The 15,550-nt window shown below is 64.9% G+C and overlaps 2 protein-coding genes across 5 annotated transcripts in view; one reads left to right on the forward strand and one right to left on the reverse strand.

The window, feature by feature from the left end:
* LOC111150310 (lymphocyte-specific protein 1) overlaps window positions 1-14,538 on the forward strand; it is a 36,936-nt gene extending 22,398 nt beyond the window's left edge. For 2 of the 4 annotated variants that reach the window (XM_022507760.1, XM_022507762.1), the window contains exons 2-11: window positions 2,456-2,593; window positions 5,215-5,367; window positions 7,098-7,293; window positions 7,623-7,715; window positions 7,970-8,013; window positions 8,163-8,244; window positions 9,162-9,296; window positions 9,621-9,698; window positions 9,848-9,953; window positions 14,025-14,538. In XM_022507760.1, coding sequence (XP_022363468.1) covers window positions 2,456-2,593; window positions 5,215-5,367; window positions 7,098-7,293; window positions 7,623-7,715; window positions 7,970-8,013; window positions 8,163-8,244; window positions 9,162-9,296; window positions 9,621-9,698; window positions 9,848-9,940 — 1,012 coding nt within the window. In that variant the 3' untranslated portion in view covers window positions 9,941-9,953; window positions 14,025-14,538. The remainder of the gene's footprint in view (window positions 1-2,455; window positions 2,594-5,214; window positions 5,368-7,097; window positions 7,294-7,622; window positions 7,716-7,969; window positions 8,014-8,162; window positions 8,245-9,161; window positions 9,297-9,620; window positions 9,699-9,847; window positions 9,954-14,024) is intronic. The other 2 variants (XM_022507761.1, XM_022507763.1) reach the window with 2 other exon arrangements.
* On the reverse strand, window positions 11,046-12,918 carry LOC111150309 (proline-rich protein 33-like). The gene has a single exon (XM_022507759.1). The coding sequence runs from the start codon at window positions 12,732-12,734 to the stop codon at window positions 11,385-11,387; it is 1,350 nt and encodes a 449-aa protein (XP_022363467.1). The 5' UTR covers window positions 12,735-12,918; the 3' UTR covers window positions 11,046-11,384.
* Window positions 14,539-15,550: the final 1,012 nt, after the last annotated feature.

The raw sequence follows: 15,550 nt of genomic DNA on the forward strand, positions 1-15,550 counted from the left end.
GGGCTGCTGGCCGGGGAAGGGGGGCGCCTTTCCCAGGCCAGAGGCCCCCACCCCACCCCAGGAGAGCCGCCCCCTCTCAGTTCCCAGAACGGAGCCCAGCTGCGGAACAGTGAGGGGTGAGCTCACAGGAGGGGCCAGGAGGGGCTGCATGACTCACATCCTGGGGCTGGCGGGAGGGAGGAGGGGGAGGGCTCCCTGTCCTCAGGTCGCTGGGTCTCCCAGCGCGGGGCCTTGGGGAGACAGCAGAAGACCCCCGCCCCACACCCCTTCTCTGCCTGTGGGAGCTTGGGGACAGCATGTCAATGGCAGGTCATGGGTGACCCTCGGAGGGGCCGCCTCCCCGGGGATGCTGCTCTCTGTCTCCCTCCTGGGCCGCTGTCAAGGCGCCGGCAGGGGTGCTGGGCAGGGGGGACCGGGCCTGCCCATTCGCCCCTCACTTTGTTCCCACTTCCGCGTCTGCGTGTGCAGAGGGACGCCCGCCTGTGTGCCGGGGGTGTTTGGGGCCACGTACGGAGGGCGGGCGTGGGTGCCGACGTGGGCCGAGTGGAGCTAGAGCCCACAGAGGGACTGTGTGTGTGTGCGTGCGTGTGTGTGCACGCGTGTGTCTATGTGTGCAAGGAGGCCCAGCCAGGCGCTGCGTGTCCGTGCATGGGGCTCTGCTGAGTGTTGGCCCGCACAGGGCTCTCGTGGCCGGGACCCATCACCGTAGGGGTGGACCCCAGGGGCTCAGCCCCTGTGTCGGGAGCGAGGGGACACATTGTGGGTTTTGCACTCAGATCTAGTGGGAGGGTCTGGGGAGCAGGAGTGATGGCCATGTTGGGGAGAGGCCCCACGGGGGTTCCAGACAGCAGGCCTGAGGGGGACCTGAGGCTCAGCTCCGGCCTCGGGCCACCCACGCCCCACCTGAGTCCACGCTTGCGCACCTGTGCACTGTCCACTGGCCGGGACACGACGACGTCCCAACACCAATGTGCCCACGGGCGTGTGCAGCTGGGACATGGGAGCGAGGGGAACAAGATGGCCAGTCCCGACAGGAACGGCTGGGAATTCCTCCTGGGGTGTCCCCAGGGGCTGCCCCACAAGAAGGTTGGGGGGCCCATGCTTCGCCCACAGCTGGGATTCAGCACCGACTCCCACAGCACCCACGGGCTCCCACCCTCCATGAGGAGGGCCTTTGGGTGTGAATGGCGGGGAAGGACCCGGAGCCCAGGTCCCCAACAGCCCAAGAGCTCCCCAGGTCCTATCTCCCCAGAAAACATGGCCCTGCGGCTTCTGAGCAGGATGGGAGCCGGGTACGGGCCAGGAAGGGCTCCCTGGGGCCCTGGGGGCGGGGGTCGATGACACCGCGGAGGAGTGAGGGTAGGTGGACGGGGGTGCTGAGGTCTGAGCATGGCCGAGGTCCCCAGGGGCTGCCACGGGGAGAGGGGGCCCAGAGCGGGGGCTGCATGGGGGCCTGGCTTTTGTCTGGGAGGCTCTGGGAGGACTGAAGGGAGATTAGATCGCGGCCAGCAGGGCAGCCAAGACTATGGAGCCGCCCCGGCCATCCTGGCCAAGGGTGGAGGCCCAGAAGGAGAGGGCTGCAGGGTCAGGCAGCGGACACCACCAGGAAGGGACGGAGACCCCGGCCTGGGGCAGAGGGACCCCTGCAGAAGCAGAGACCAGGACTCCCCTCCCGGGGTCCAGGGGAGTTGGGGGAGGCAGGGCCATGTAGGTGGCCAAGGCCTGGGGTGTCTGCCCTCCCCTCGCCAGACACCAGTAATCTGAGACCTACTGGGACAGGGTCAGGGGAAATGGGCCGTGGGCCCCCAGTCCCAGGCCCACCTTATGAGGCCCCAAGGGAGGGACCCCGAGAAGCTGTGGGGTCAATGTGCACTGAGCGAGGGGCTCTGCAGGGGGTCTCAGTTCTTCGTCTGTGAAACAGCTCAGAGAGGGGTCAGGCTTGGGCTGGACGCAGCCTCTTCTGCAGGTCTTGGGCCCTCTTGGGGGGCCACCTTCTTCCAACACACCGGGTCCCTGGGGAGCAGGAGGGAGCACCCCAGCTGGGGGGGGCGTTGGCTTGGGAGGCAGCTGCCTCTCCAGGTCTACCCCGGGCCTGACTCCAGCCCAGCCTGGCCATACCTGATGGGCTGCGGCTGGACCCCCAGATCGGGTAGGCCCCTGACACCTCCCGCTGCCTCTCCCCACGCCCTCTGTAGCCCGGATCTGGGTGGGCCAAGGGAGCCCAGCTGGTGGAGGGGACCCAGGGGTTGCTGCAGGCCTGGCTGGACCCGGGAGCCCCTCCATCCCCAGGCCTGGAGAGCCCTGGGAGCTCCCCCCGGGCCCCGAGGGCACCTTGGTGACCAGCTCCCATGATCTCCGCTCTATGCACAAGGAAACCGAGGCCCAGACAGGAGGCTGCTGGGACTGCAGTGGCGGGGCACAGGCTGTGGTATGACCGTCTCTCGGTGTCCCCCAGGCTCACCACTCAGTGGAGCGTGGAAGATGAGGAAGAGGCTGCCCGGGAGCGGCGCCGTCGGGAGAGGGACAGCAAACTGCGGGCCCAGGACGAGGACGGGGGCAGCCGGGCCCCCCAGCTGCCGGAGCAGGAGACCCTGTAAGCTGCCTGCCTGGCCCGGCCTGGCCCCATACCCCCGGGCAGAGGGGTGTGCTGGCAGTCAGGCCCTGGGCGAGGGGTCCCAGAGCAGGAGAGACCACGCAGGAGCTCAGCCCAGCAGCAGAGGCAGGAGTGGGGACAGTTCTCAGGGTGGGGGTCCCCGCAGCCCCCGGCGCCAGCAGAGCACTGCTGGCTGGCCGGCCAGATGGACTCACGTGCGGCCACCCCTCCCAGCCGGACTCCCAGAGCGCTGACTCAGGCTCTGGCCGCCCCGCACCGTCCTGGCCCCTGCTTGGACCGACACTGACCCCAGCTGCGCGGCCCTGGCCCCAGAGCCCCCCGCCCAAGCTCTCCGCTGCCGGTGACTCATGGAGGCCACGTCCAACTTGGCGGGCCGCAGGCCGGCTCGTTTCCTCCCTGGGCCCAGGAGGCCTCCGCGGCCGGGCTGGGCTGTTTTTACAATAATGCCCCCCTTCCTCCCGCCGCTGTTTTGTTCCATTTTCTCCGAGTCAGCAGCTCCGGGCAGGGTGGGGTGCCGCGGCGGTCATGGCCCCTCCGGCCGGGGCCTCGGTCTAGATGGCAGGGGCTGGGGGTCGGGGGGGGGGGGAAGCCCACTAGCACCAGATCCCAGGCCTGCCTGGTGGGACAGGGTGCACGGGCTTCCTGGGGAAGGAGCATGTCACCAGAGCCCTGGGAGCACAGCTGAGGGGGCAGAGGGAGACAACCCCACACACGGGGACCCTAGGGTGACAGACGGGGCACGGCTCAGCAATCGGGGGTCCTAAACTGTTGGGGGAGCACAGCCCAGCTCTTGGGGAGCCTTAGACTGATGAGGGAGCCATAACTCATCTCTTGAGAGACCTTAGACTGAGGGGAGAGACATAGTCCAGCTCTCAGGGGACCCTAAACTGATGGGGGAGTCATAGCCCAGTTCTCAGAAGACCCTAGATTTGGGGGGGGAGCACAGCCCAGCTCTTGGGGAACCCTGGACTGGTGGAGGAAGCATAGCCCAGCTCTCAGGGGACCCTAGACTGATGGTAGAGACATGGTCCAGCTCTTAGAGAACCCTAGACTAATGGGGGAGGCATAGTCCATTCTCAGAAAACCCTAGGCTGATGGAGGAAGCATAGCCTATCTCTTAGGGAACCCTAGATTGATGGAGGAGCACAGCCCAGCTTAGGGTGCCTTAGACTGATGACAGAGGCATAGCTCAGCTCTTGGGGGACCCTAGACTGATGGGGGAGGCATGACCAGCTCTTGAGAGGCCCTGGACTGATGGGGGAGGCACAGCCCAGCTATCAAGAGACCCCAGACTGATGGGGGAGTCACAATCCAGCTCTCAAGGGACTCTAGACTAATGGGGGAGGCATAGCCCAGTTCTCAGAAGGCCCTAAACTAATGGTAGAGGCACACCCCAGCTCTCAGAGGACATTAGACTGATGGGGAAGGCATAGCCCAGCTCTCAGGGGACGCTTGACTGATGAAGGAGGCATAGCTCAGTCTTCAGAGGCCCTAGATGGATGGGGGGATATGCCCCAGCCCTGGGGGAGCACTGAACTGACGGAGGAAGCATTGCCTAGCTCTCAGGGGACCCTAGACTAATGGAAGAGGCATAGCCCAGGTCTTAACAGGCCCTAGACTAAGGGGAGAAACATAGCCCACCTCTCAGGGGACCCTAGACTGATAGGAGAGGCATAGTTCAGTTCTCAGAAGGCCCTAGACTGGTGGTAGAGGCACAGGCCAGCTCTCAGGGAACCCTAGACTGATGGAGGAAGCATAGCCCATCTCTCAGGGGACCCTAGACTAATGGGGGAGGCACAGCCCAGGTCTCAAGAGAACCTAGACTGATGGAGGAGGCATAGCCCAGTCCTCAGAGGCCCTAGACAGATGGGAGAGGACCAGCCCAGCTCTCAGGGAACCCTAGACTGATGGAGGAAGCATAGCCCATCTCTCGGGGAACCCTGGACTGATGGGGGAGGCACAGTCCAACACTCAAGAGACTCTAGACTGATGGGGGAGGCAAAGCTCAGTTCTCAGAAGACCCTAGACTGATGGTAGAAGCACAGCGCTGCTCTGACAGGACCCTAGACTGATGGGGGAGGCACAGCCCAGCTCTTGGGGAGCCCTAAACTGATGGAAGAAGCATAGCCCAGCTCTCAGGGCACCCTAGAGTGATGGAGGAGGCATAACCCAGTCCTCAGAGGCCCTAGACAGATGGGAGAGACACAGCCCAGGCTTAACAGACCCTAGACTGATGGGAGAAACATAGCCTAGCTTTCAGGGCACCCTAGACTGGTGGGGGAGGCACAGCCCAGCTCTTTGGGAACCTTAGACTCATGAAAGAGATAGAGCCTGTTCTTGGGGCGCCCCAGTTTAATAGGTGAGACACAACCTTGGCCTCAGGCAGCTCCAAACTCTGAGGGAGACACAGTCCTGCCCTCAGGGACTCTCTGACCATGAGGAGGCTCAGCCCAGCTGTGGGGTGCTGCCTCGGCAGACGGGGCCTCCCACCCCTGGAGCCGGGGTCTGAGGAAGGGAGGAGGAATGTGGGTAGTGTGTCTGTGGCCCCTGGCGGCCCGGCTCTGAGGGGGCGGGGGGGACACCCTGTGCCGCTCTTTCAGCCTCAGCCTGAAGCCCGCAGAGGCTCCGGAACCGGATGAGGATGAGGGTTTCAGCGACTGGTCCCAGAAGCCTGAGCAGCAGCAGCAGCACTGGGGGACTGGGGAGGCCCCTTGGGGCGAGAGTCCAGAGGGCCGGCAAGAGGAGGAGGACAGGCAAGTGGGGGTCAACGTCTGGAGGCAGGGCTGCCGGACAGGGGCTCTCTCCGAGCCCCCGACCTGCGCCTGAGAACCGGCCACCGGCCCCGCAAAGCGGCCTGGAGCGGCAGCAGGGGGAAGGGAGGAAGAGAGCTAGACGGCGGGGCGGCGGGCCGAGGGGCTGCGGGGAGGGCTGGGGAGGAAATCTCATTCCTGGGCTCCCCAGGGCCCCTGGGCCCCGTCCAGACCAGCTGCAGCCCCGGCCGGGGTGTTGCCACATCAGCACACATCTGCGGCCCGCTGACGCAATGGAGGCCCTGCGCCCCTGCCGCCCGCCCGCCCCTTCCTCCCTCGGGGCTGGCTGATCTCCATTCCCACGGAGGGGAGCAGGTATTTCCAGATGTGCGGGCCTGTGAGCCGGCCTGGAGGGACAAGCTTTCCAGATGTGCAGACGTGTTTGCTGGTCTGAACGGGGCAGGCAGGGCCGGGGGCCGAGGCGCCCCCGGGGCCCAGGGATGGGATGGGGGGCTGCTCCCGGAGCCTCACCTCCACCTCAGTTCAGGGGTCGGAGTGCGCCCCGCACCGTGCTGTGGACAGGGTGCAAGCTCTACTCAGGGACTTCAGGCTTGGGGGGCAGGGTGCCCCTGGTACCTTGAGTGTCTCCAGACCCACGTCACTCCCCTCTCCGGGTCACCTCCCAGCCCTTCACGGCCCTCAGGAGGCTCGAGCTCTAGCTAAGACCCCTCCAGTGGTCCCACCACCCTTTCTTCACCCTATAAGCAAGCTCCCACACCCCAGGAGCCAGCTGCCTTGCCGGGGCCCTGGTCCTGGCCGGCCCCCTGCCTACCAGTGCCCCCTCTGGGCCTCAGTTTCCCCCATCTGCCTTTGGGAGTCAGTGCACACTCTGCATTTCTAGGATGGGTCTGGGGTCAGCAAGGCTGGCCTATACACGGGTGTCTGGTGGCCCAGCCCCGCTGGCTCCCTCCTCTCTCCCGACAGCCACAGGCCGAGGCTGTTCCCAACAGCAGGGGGCACTTTGGCTCTTCGGTGGAACCCTCGTGCTCCCAAGCAGGCCTCCTCCCGCCCCACACCTGCCTAGTCCCCGCACCCGCAGCCGCTGAATGGGCCCTCTGTGTGCCTGCCACTGGCTGGGACCGACCCACCTTGGGTGGTGGGTCTGGGTGGCACCGGCACCAAGGGGCGTGAAATCATAGAAAATTCGAGAATTTCCCATCTTACCCAGGTTCAGTCCTGCTCAAATGCAGAGCCACGCTGGCTGCCAGCAGGCATGGCCAATGCAGGCCGCCCCTCTCCTCAGGGGCACAATCCTTGCTGTGGCCTCTACACTCGCCTTGTCCTCCAGCTGAGCGGCCCCCAAACCACCCACAGACCCTGCCCCCCTCCTTGGCCTACTTGCCCCCCTCTCAGAGCAGGGCAGGAACAAGTGGGGGCCGAGGCCGGCCGGATGGACACACACAAGCACAACCTGGGCCGGGTCCTACCTGGAAAGCCTGGAGACTGGGTCTAGCCTCAGAGTGTGGATAGCCCCCAGTCAGAGAAAGCAGAGATGGGGGCTGGCTCTGAGGTCCTCGGACCCTTTCCCCAGTGAGGCTGGGGTCAGGATTCCTCGGCACTCAACGGGTCCGACCGCCCTCGTCTTTCAGATGAGAAACTGAGGTTTGGAAACAGGAAGGGCCTTGAGGCAAGCAACTGAGTGACCTTCCGTGCGCCTTCCTCTTCCTCCCCAGGCCCCACCAGCACACCTGCGGGAGCCGGGATGGAGATGAGCAGAGCCCAGCCGGCGTTCGCCTGGAGGAGCTGCGTCTGAGCCCCAGCCCCGAGCTCCAGGGGGGGCCGGGAGCAGAGGAGACCCAGTCCAGGATCCCGGAGGGGACCATCCAGGACAGCCTGCGGCCAGGAGACGCTGGAGAGACAGAAGAGCAGGTGGTGGTTCCACTGGGGGTGGGCACTCTCCGAGCCCCGGGCGGGGTCTCTGCTGGCTGCGTGCTCTGCTAGCCTTGCTCGTCTGGCTTCAAGTGGGACCCGCCCCCACCCCCCAGACTCTAGCACCCACATTCTAGGAGGGTGGAGGGCCTTGCTGACCCTGGGATCAAGTGAGAACCGCGGAGAATTTGAGAACCAGAGCATGTCAGGGCTGGAACGGGCCTGAGGCCCAGGGAGGGGAAAATGTTTGCTCCAACAAGTCCTGGATGGGGCAGGAGGGGTGCAAATGGGGTGCACTCATCATATAACCTCAGATGCTCTCTTTCTAGCACCACAAAAACCAGCAGCCCAGGACACCCAGCCCCCTGGTCTTGGAGGGCGCTACCGAACAGGGCTCACCTCCCCTGAGCCCCAGCACCAAAGTAGGTCAAGGCCCAGAGCCTGCTGCCTTCTCTTTCCCGGAATCACGACCAAATGGAGCCCCAGAGAGGCAGCCACACGTCACCTCCAGGAACAGGGAGCACGTCCTGCCCTTTCTGTGCTATTCTCCCAAGCCCAGCACTCAGCCCAACCCTGAGAAATGAATCAGTGGAAGGCTGGACTGGTGGACGGGAGCCACGGGGGCAGTGGGGGGGGGCCCTGGCTGAAGGCTCATGTCTCCGCTTGCTCTCTCCAGGTCATCGACAGAACCGAGTCCCTGAACCGCTCCATCAAGAAGAGGTGTGTCTGCTGTTTTCCAGACTAGGACTCGGGGTTCCCCAAGAGAGGGTTGGAGAGGGGTCTGGGGGCCAGAGATCCAGGGGCCTGAGGGGTGGGCTGCACAAGCCAGGTGAGCGAGCGTGGGGCGTGACCCTCCTCCCGCCCTCCAGTAACAGTGTGAAGAAGTCCCAGCCAGCCCTGCCCATCTCCAAGATCGACGAGCGGCTGGAGCAGTACACTCAGGCCATCGAGGTATGCTTAGGCCTCGCCTTTTCTGCTGGGTCCCTCCTCCATCCACGCACCCACTGTGCCATCCAACCGAGACCCTCTGTCCAGGACCTCTCTGTCCAACCAGGACCCCTCCATCCAGTCACGACCCCTTCGTCCAAACAATGCGCCTCCATTCAACCAGCACCACTCCAACTAGTCAGCGCCCGTCTGTCAGCCAGTGTTCCTCCGTCCAACCCGCGTCCTCCCATGTGAACGACACCCCCCGTCCAGCCACCACTCATTCCAGCCTGCAGCCCTCCATCCAGCCAACACCCACTCCTCTAACCTATGTTCTTTTCAAAAAAAGATTTTACTGATTTCCTTGGGGGAAAGAAAGTGAATGAGGGAGTGGATGAGTGGAGGGAGGGGCAGAGGGAGAAGCAGAGGCAGACCCCCCGCTGGGCAGGGAGCTGCTCCCCCCAGGACTCTGAGACCCTGACTTGGGCTGAAGGCACACACTTAACTGACTGAGCCACCCAGGTGCCCCTAACCTATATTCTCATGTCCGACAATGCCCCCTCCCTCCAGCCACCACTCACTCCAGTCCACACCCCCTGCAACCCACACCCCCCACCGCGGCAACACTCTTTGCTCCAGCCCACACCCCTCCATCCGACCCTGCCTCCTCCAGCCCAGCGTCGCGAGCAGCACCCTCTCTGTCCCTACCCCCACTGTGTCCCCTGCGCTTTTCGGATTAAGAGGCTGTTTCCCAAGGACACCGAATGGAGGACCGTGCGTTTTTTGTCCCAGCACTCTGCTCTAGCCCTTTGTGGGGAAGGCGCCCCTGTGGAGATGCAAAGACATGGAGGAAATCGTCTGCATGCCAGACGGTCTCACAGTGGCCTCACTGACGCGTCTCCTGTGGCTGCTCACTAAAGCACGCTCCTTCTCCTCTGCAGAGTGCCGGCCGGGCCTCCAAGCTAACACGCCAGCCCTCCATCGAGCTGCCCAGCATGGCCGTGGCGAGCACCAAGAGCCGGTGGGAGACGGGAGAGGTGCAGGCCCAGTCCACGGCCAAGGCCTCCTCCTGCAAGGTAGGACTCATCCCGGGGCGAGGCTCACCCCTCAGCAAGGCGAGTATGAGACTATCCAGGCTGAAGTGTGGGGAGACAGAGCACTGGGACATTTAGGGGGTGGCCATCACCGGGCTGGCCCCAGAGTGGGAGGTCATGCGGGACAACGGCTTGGCCCAGGGCAGGTGGATGGTGCCGTCTTCCCTCTCCTACCTCCTCCCCCGGGCTCTCACATAGGGAGGCAGGTGGGCAGGCCTAGGCCCCAGTCTGGTAAGGCCAGGCAGGAGAGAGAGTTCTCCGTAGTGTAGGGTCTGCACCTGTGACATGTCCTTCCTGTGCCCCCAGGATATTGTAGCTGGAGACATGAGCAAGAAAAGCCTCTGGGAGCAGAAAGGAGGCTCCAAGGCGCCATCAACAATGAAGGTAGGGTGTAAACATGGTTGACAGAGGGACGGCAGGTCCCGCAGTCAAGAGCAAAGAGGGGCCGTCCTCGGTGCACCTGGAGGGCTCCCCAGAGGCAACATCGTGGCCCTTCTGCGGCTCTCACCTTTGCTCCCGGCCTCCTTCCCCAGCAGAGCACCCCATCTGGAAAGAGGTACAAGTTCGTGGCCACCGGACATGGGAAGTATGAGAAGGTGCTCGTGGACGAGGGCTCAGGGCCCTAGGCGGCCCTTCCTGGTAAGTCCAGGGCAGTGGCCCGAGCACGAAGCGTCGCGTGTGGGAACGTGGTGGCGCGGACAGGGCCTGCGTGTTACAAGCTGCCAGGGCGGCCTCAGGGCTCCCCGGAACCCGGGCGTGGCTCCGTCTCCCCACCGTGCAGACCCCCCGAACCAAGCCGCATCTTACGCTGAACGCAGATGCTGCTCTCCCGCTGCCGGCTTCAGCTTTTTCCAGCTCCGCGCCGCGGGGGGCTCGGACCTGCTTCCAGGAGGCCAGTGAGCTCATCCTGGCCACTGCAGGGCAGAGGAAATAGACGGGAATGTCCTGGGAGCTCGGGTCTGGGTCTTCAAGGGGCAAGAACCTTGGTCTCACTCCCCTGATGGGGGTCCACGCCAGTCTCCACCCCCTGCCCATCCCCTGGTGAAGAAACTTGGCCCAGTGCCACAGTGAGACACACTTTATTAGTGGCCCGGGTCTCAGGGTCCATGGACAGCTCCCATCACGCCTCGGGTGACACAGCGGGCCGCCTACCGGCTGCTGGTTCCCTTTCTGTGTCCTGCTCCCAGTCACCTCCATGGCCCTCTCCCATCACTGCTGACCCCATCAGGGCCCTGACCCTCTCCCTGCCTGCACACTGGGGCCCGAAAGCTGCTGGAGGCCTGGGGTCTCCACTGCGCCACCCACCCCGCTGGGGTGTTCTCCTGCCCCAGGACTGAGGGCACCCTCCTCACCTGGCCAGCGAAGCTGGCTCCTGACTGACGGTGAGACCGTCCCCCTACCTCCCAGCAGCGAGCCCCGCTCATGCTTTGGCCCCTCGGTGAGAGAATCTGAGGGGGGCACCAGAAGGGCCAAGGCCTGGGGTCCGGCTCCCTAAAATGCGGAGCCTCTGCCTCAGCTCCTGGAGCCCACCGACAGCTGACTCCCCCGAACGGTCCCACTCTGCGCAGCAAATGTCAATCTGTCCCCAGACTTTCACAGCGGGCGGGGAGCGGGGGGCGCCAGGAGCTAGCCCCAAAATCCTCCTCGCCCTGACGAGCCTCAGAGATCTTGTCAGGCTCAGAGACCCTCCCCGCCTGCCTGCAGCCCCTTGGGAACCCCAGACACACTCCTGCCCCTCTTTGCCCCAGGGCCCAAGCCTAGGGCTGGCCATGCGGATCAACTCCCCCACCCCCCCACAGCGTGGTGCACTTTCCTTCTCACACGAGCCTTTCCCCCATCAGCCCCCACACTCTACCCCCACACAGACCCCTCTACCCTCACCCCACCTGCCCCCAACCTCATCGCCCTTCTGCTGCCCTCCTTCAGGCCGCCACCCACCCGCCCTCCCCGCTCCTGGCTGCCAGCATCCATCTGGCCCCAGCGTCCTCTTCAGGGGCCGTGGCCTCCCCCTGGACCCCCGTCCCTCTTCAGTCTGCACCACGGTCCGGGCCCTGGGGCGACCCGGGCCAATCACTGGAGCCTCCAGCCGGCCGCCGTCCGGTTGAAGTTCTTGGGCTTGGGGCTCAGGTCCAGGACAGGGCGGACGGTGGGAGGGGGCCGGGTGGCCGCCTCCTGCAGCTTCCGGGCGTTGAACCGCGGCCTGCACAGGAAGGGCAGGCGGCCCAGGCCAGCCAGGGCACTAGCCCTGTTCTCGGGCCCGGCCGGGCCGCTTTGGGTCTTGGCCACCGACATGCGATACAGCACAGCATCCCACATCCTGGAGGCCCGGGAGGCCGGGGGCTGGGACACTGGGCCCACGGGAGCTGTCACCGCCTGCTCCCCGCGCTCCGGACTCTGCTCCGGCCCCAGCAATGGGGGCGCTTCCGCCTCCTCCGCCAGCTGCTTCTTGAGGCGCATCCAGCCACTGAGCTGGGGCTTGGCAGCCACCCTGGGGACAGGGCACCGGTGCGGACCTGACAGTGGGGCGGGGGGTGAGGCCCCATGGGGTCCGGAGCCCAGCTCGGCCTCAGCGGCAGGCCCCGATGCAGGGAGACCCTCCAAGGGCTCCACAGCAGGGCCCTCGGGGGCGGGCTCGTGAGGCGAGGGTCCCCGGGAGCAGGAGGTAGGGGCAACAGGCAGCACAACCCGAGTGCTGGCCTCTCTGGGCCCCGAGACCTCAGAGCCCGGGGGCGGCCTCGGTGCGGGGGGCACCTCAGGCCAGGGACTGGCTGCCTCAGTGGGAAGCGGGCGGATGTGGGCCATGGGAACCAGGGGCTGGGCCCCAGGAGGGCATGGGGCTATGTCTTGGTCCTGCCCCCCAGACCCCCCATCTGGGGCCGTCTGCTGGGGCTCAGGGGTCCCGGCCTGTGGGGATGGCACTAGCCGGATGTGCAAGTGGCTGACGTGGGTGACCCCTGCCGTGGGGGCCGAGACCTGTGTGAGGCCGCTGGGCGGCCGGGTGGGGGCCGGAGCCAGGGTCGCAAGCTGGGGCCCCGTGGCCTTGAAGTGTGTGGCCAGGCTCCTACGCTGGGTGAAGCTGAAGGGGAGCGGGGATTTCTGCAGAGGTGACGCCACGTGGTGGATGACAGAGCTGCGGGCGGAGCGTGGCAGGGCAGCCACGGGGCGTGAGGCCTCTGTGGGAGGTGGGGCCTCCGTGGGGCACGGGGCCGTGGGCTCCTGGTCGTGGCTGGCCTCGCTCACGGGGGACAGGGAGGTTCGGAAAGCCCCCAGTGGCACAGGAAGCCCGGCCCCCGTCATCCTCTTCCGGGCGGCCTTCCTCAGAAGCTTCTGCAGACGCACGTTGTCCTTCCCCGGCTTGGGCAGCAGGGGCGGCGGGGGTCCAGAGGGCCCCTGGGGGCACAGGCCAGCCACGATGAGCATCGTCGCACCCTGGGGAGCAGAGACGCAGCCATAAGTCTCGCCCTCCTCACGGCCAGCACCCCTCCCTCAAGGGGCACACGGCTCCCCATTATGTGGGAGGCCCGGAGGCCCAGGGGTCCCCACCTGACCGTCAGGAGCTCTGCTTTCCGACCACTTGGCACCCGCTGGGGGCGTCCCTAGCAGATCCGTCTGCGTCAGCAACTCTGTGGGGTGGCTGCCCCTCATGCCGACTTAGAAGGCCGTCCACAGAGGCCCGGGGCCCTCGGCGGGTGACGGACGAGGATGCCCCCCGGTGCACAGCCTGGGCCGTGGGGCCCACGGGCGCGCTCCAAGGGGAGGCACGTGCTGGGCCGGCGGCCGGCCAGGGCAGGAAGAGCGCCTGCCCGCAGACGCGTGAGGGGCGCCGCGCCGCCGCCGGTCAGACCACAGGCTCGTCCACTGCGAGCCAGCGGCGAGGACGGCGGCCAGAGGCTGCATCATCAGAGGTAGATTGGCCGGGAGGTGGGAGCAATTTTTGCTGAGCTACGCTAAATGGGATATTCCCGCAGACATCCTGGCTGGGGTGGTCCTGGCCAAGCCGCCCGCCCTGGTTTCTGGGCGCCACGTGCTTGCAAGGACGTTGACAAATGGCGTCTGGGCCAAGCCAGAGGCCGGCCGGTTTGTGGGAGGAAGGAGGCCCGGAGCTGCCGCCCTGTGGGGAGCTGGCTCTGTCAGGCGAGAGCGGATCTGCCTGGGGCTCACTCACTGCTTCTCGGGGCCCAGGACCCCAGGAACCGCGGGAATGCCAGGTTCCACTCTGGGGCTGCGTGGCCAGTGGGCGAGCAGGCGATGGGCAGAACCCCCCCCCACCCTGAGTCCCACAGAGGCTCGAGGTCCCGGGGCCCAGCGTCGGGGAAGCAGCTTCCCAGGTGGGAGCAGACACAGCGTTTCGGCAGCCGGATGGGCGGAGCGGGGAGCGTAGGCAGGACCCGGGTGGCCGTCGGAGCCAGGCTGGTGGCACGGAGGGCTGGGCAGGTCGCCCCTCCCTAGACCGCAGCCGCATGCTCCTGCACACCCCTGTGCTTCAGCTCTCCTGAGACTACTGGTACCTCTTGGGAGCAACCTCCATGCTGGGGCGGGGGGGAGTCCGGCCCGAAGCCCACCCTGGCCCTGCCTCGAGAGCTGCTGCATGGCCCGCTTGGCCTGCCCACACCCTTCCATCACCCACTACAATCGCCACCTCTCTGCTCCTCAACCCCCTGACCTCTGTCCCCTCCCGCTCTCTGACGCCCACTCTGCCTCTCGTGGCAGGGGCAGGAAAGGGACTGTCACTGGTGATTGACCCAAGGAGCCACCCCTCACAGAGGCCAAGGGTTCCCAAGGAAGGCCCAGGATGGGCCGAGAGAGAACACCTGCTGGGGGATCTCCAGGTCAAGAGACAGCACCTCCTGCACCACACGCTCAGGCCCCTGCCGGCCCCCAAACCCTGCTCGCAGCCTCCTCCTGTGAGATAAAGCCCTCGTGTGTTCCAAACGCTCATTTGTGTTCACTAACTGGGGGAGGGACAAGGGAGCGGTGTCGGCCCAGGCGGGGAGCCCTCCCCACCCACCCTGGACAGTGGTAGCACCCAGGCCCCCGGCCTCCAGGTTCCGACACCCTGTCCTGTCCCGTGGCCTTCTGCAGTGTTAGACTCTGGGATCTGAGGTGTATGGTGGCTTAAGTCCGGGGTTCCTGATGGCTGAGATCCAGTCCTCCTCTCCCAGAGCACCTGTGATGCTTCCCCCCTTGGCTGGCCTGATTAAACTTTACTGCGCTTGAAACAGTGTGCATTTCTGGTCTTTGTCTCTAGACCGTGCCCCCCTCCCAAAAGAACAACCCCCCTCCCCGCTTGGGGTTATTCCCTATCCTGGCACCTGGGTGTTGCTCAGTGAAGATGTAGTGGATGGACAATGGGAGGGTGGAGATTGGTGGGTGGATGGATGGATGAAGGGAGGGAGGGATGAATGGGTGGAGGGATGAAAGATAGAAGGGTGGACGGACAGATGTAGATGATGGATGATGAGAGAAGGGGTGGAGAGATGGGTGGATGGACGGATGGGTGGGTGGTTGGGTGAAGGGATGATAGATGGAAGGGTGGGTAGATGGATGGATGGGAAGTTGGATGGATGAGTGGATGGATGGATGGATGGATGGACAGACGATGTATGATGGGTGAAGGGGTGGAAGAATGGATGATAGTTGGAAGGGTGAGTAGATGGATCAGTGGAAAGATGGGTGGATGGATGGATGATGGGTAGATGGTTGGATGGATGGATGTGTGGATGGGTGGATGGATGGATGGAAGGATGGATGGAAGGATGATGGGTGGATGGATGGATGGAAGGATGATGGGTGGAAGGGTGGGTAAATGAGTGGATGGGTAGGTGGGTGAAGGGGTGAGGGGAGGGAGGGTAGATGGACTGATGTATAAATAGAAAGACAAAATGAATAAATAGTGGGTGGACAGTCGGCTGGGGGGCTGGGTAAGTGTGCTGGTAGTGAGTGTGCTGCACGCTGGTTGGACGGACAGTGGAAGGGAGGAAGGCAGCTAGTGAACGTGAGAATGGATGCATGGGAACAAATGGTTGGGTGGGTCAGGAGTGGACCAGAGTGTGAAGGGGGAGACAGGCTGGAGGCCGTGTTCCCCAGCCCTGGGCCCTGATGCCCTCATCATCTGGGGAACCCATTCGAAGGGCAGGATGGCTACACCTCTGGCATTCTAGGCCTGGCTCTGCTTGAATGTCCGTTTTTTGAGGTCTTCGGGTCGCAATCTGCCTGCCTCCCCGAGGATGGGGTAA

Source organism: Enhydra lutris, unplaced genomic scaffold (genome assembly GCF_002288905.1).
Source record: "Enhydra lutris kenyoni isolate GAN:26980312 unplaced genomic scaffold, ASM228890v2 scaffoldscaffold22, whole genome shotgun sequence".
Taxonomy (NCBI): Eukaryota; Metazoa; Chordata; class Mammalia; order Carnivora; family Mustelidae; genus Enhydra; species Enhydra lutris.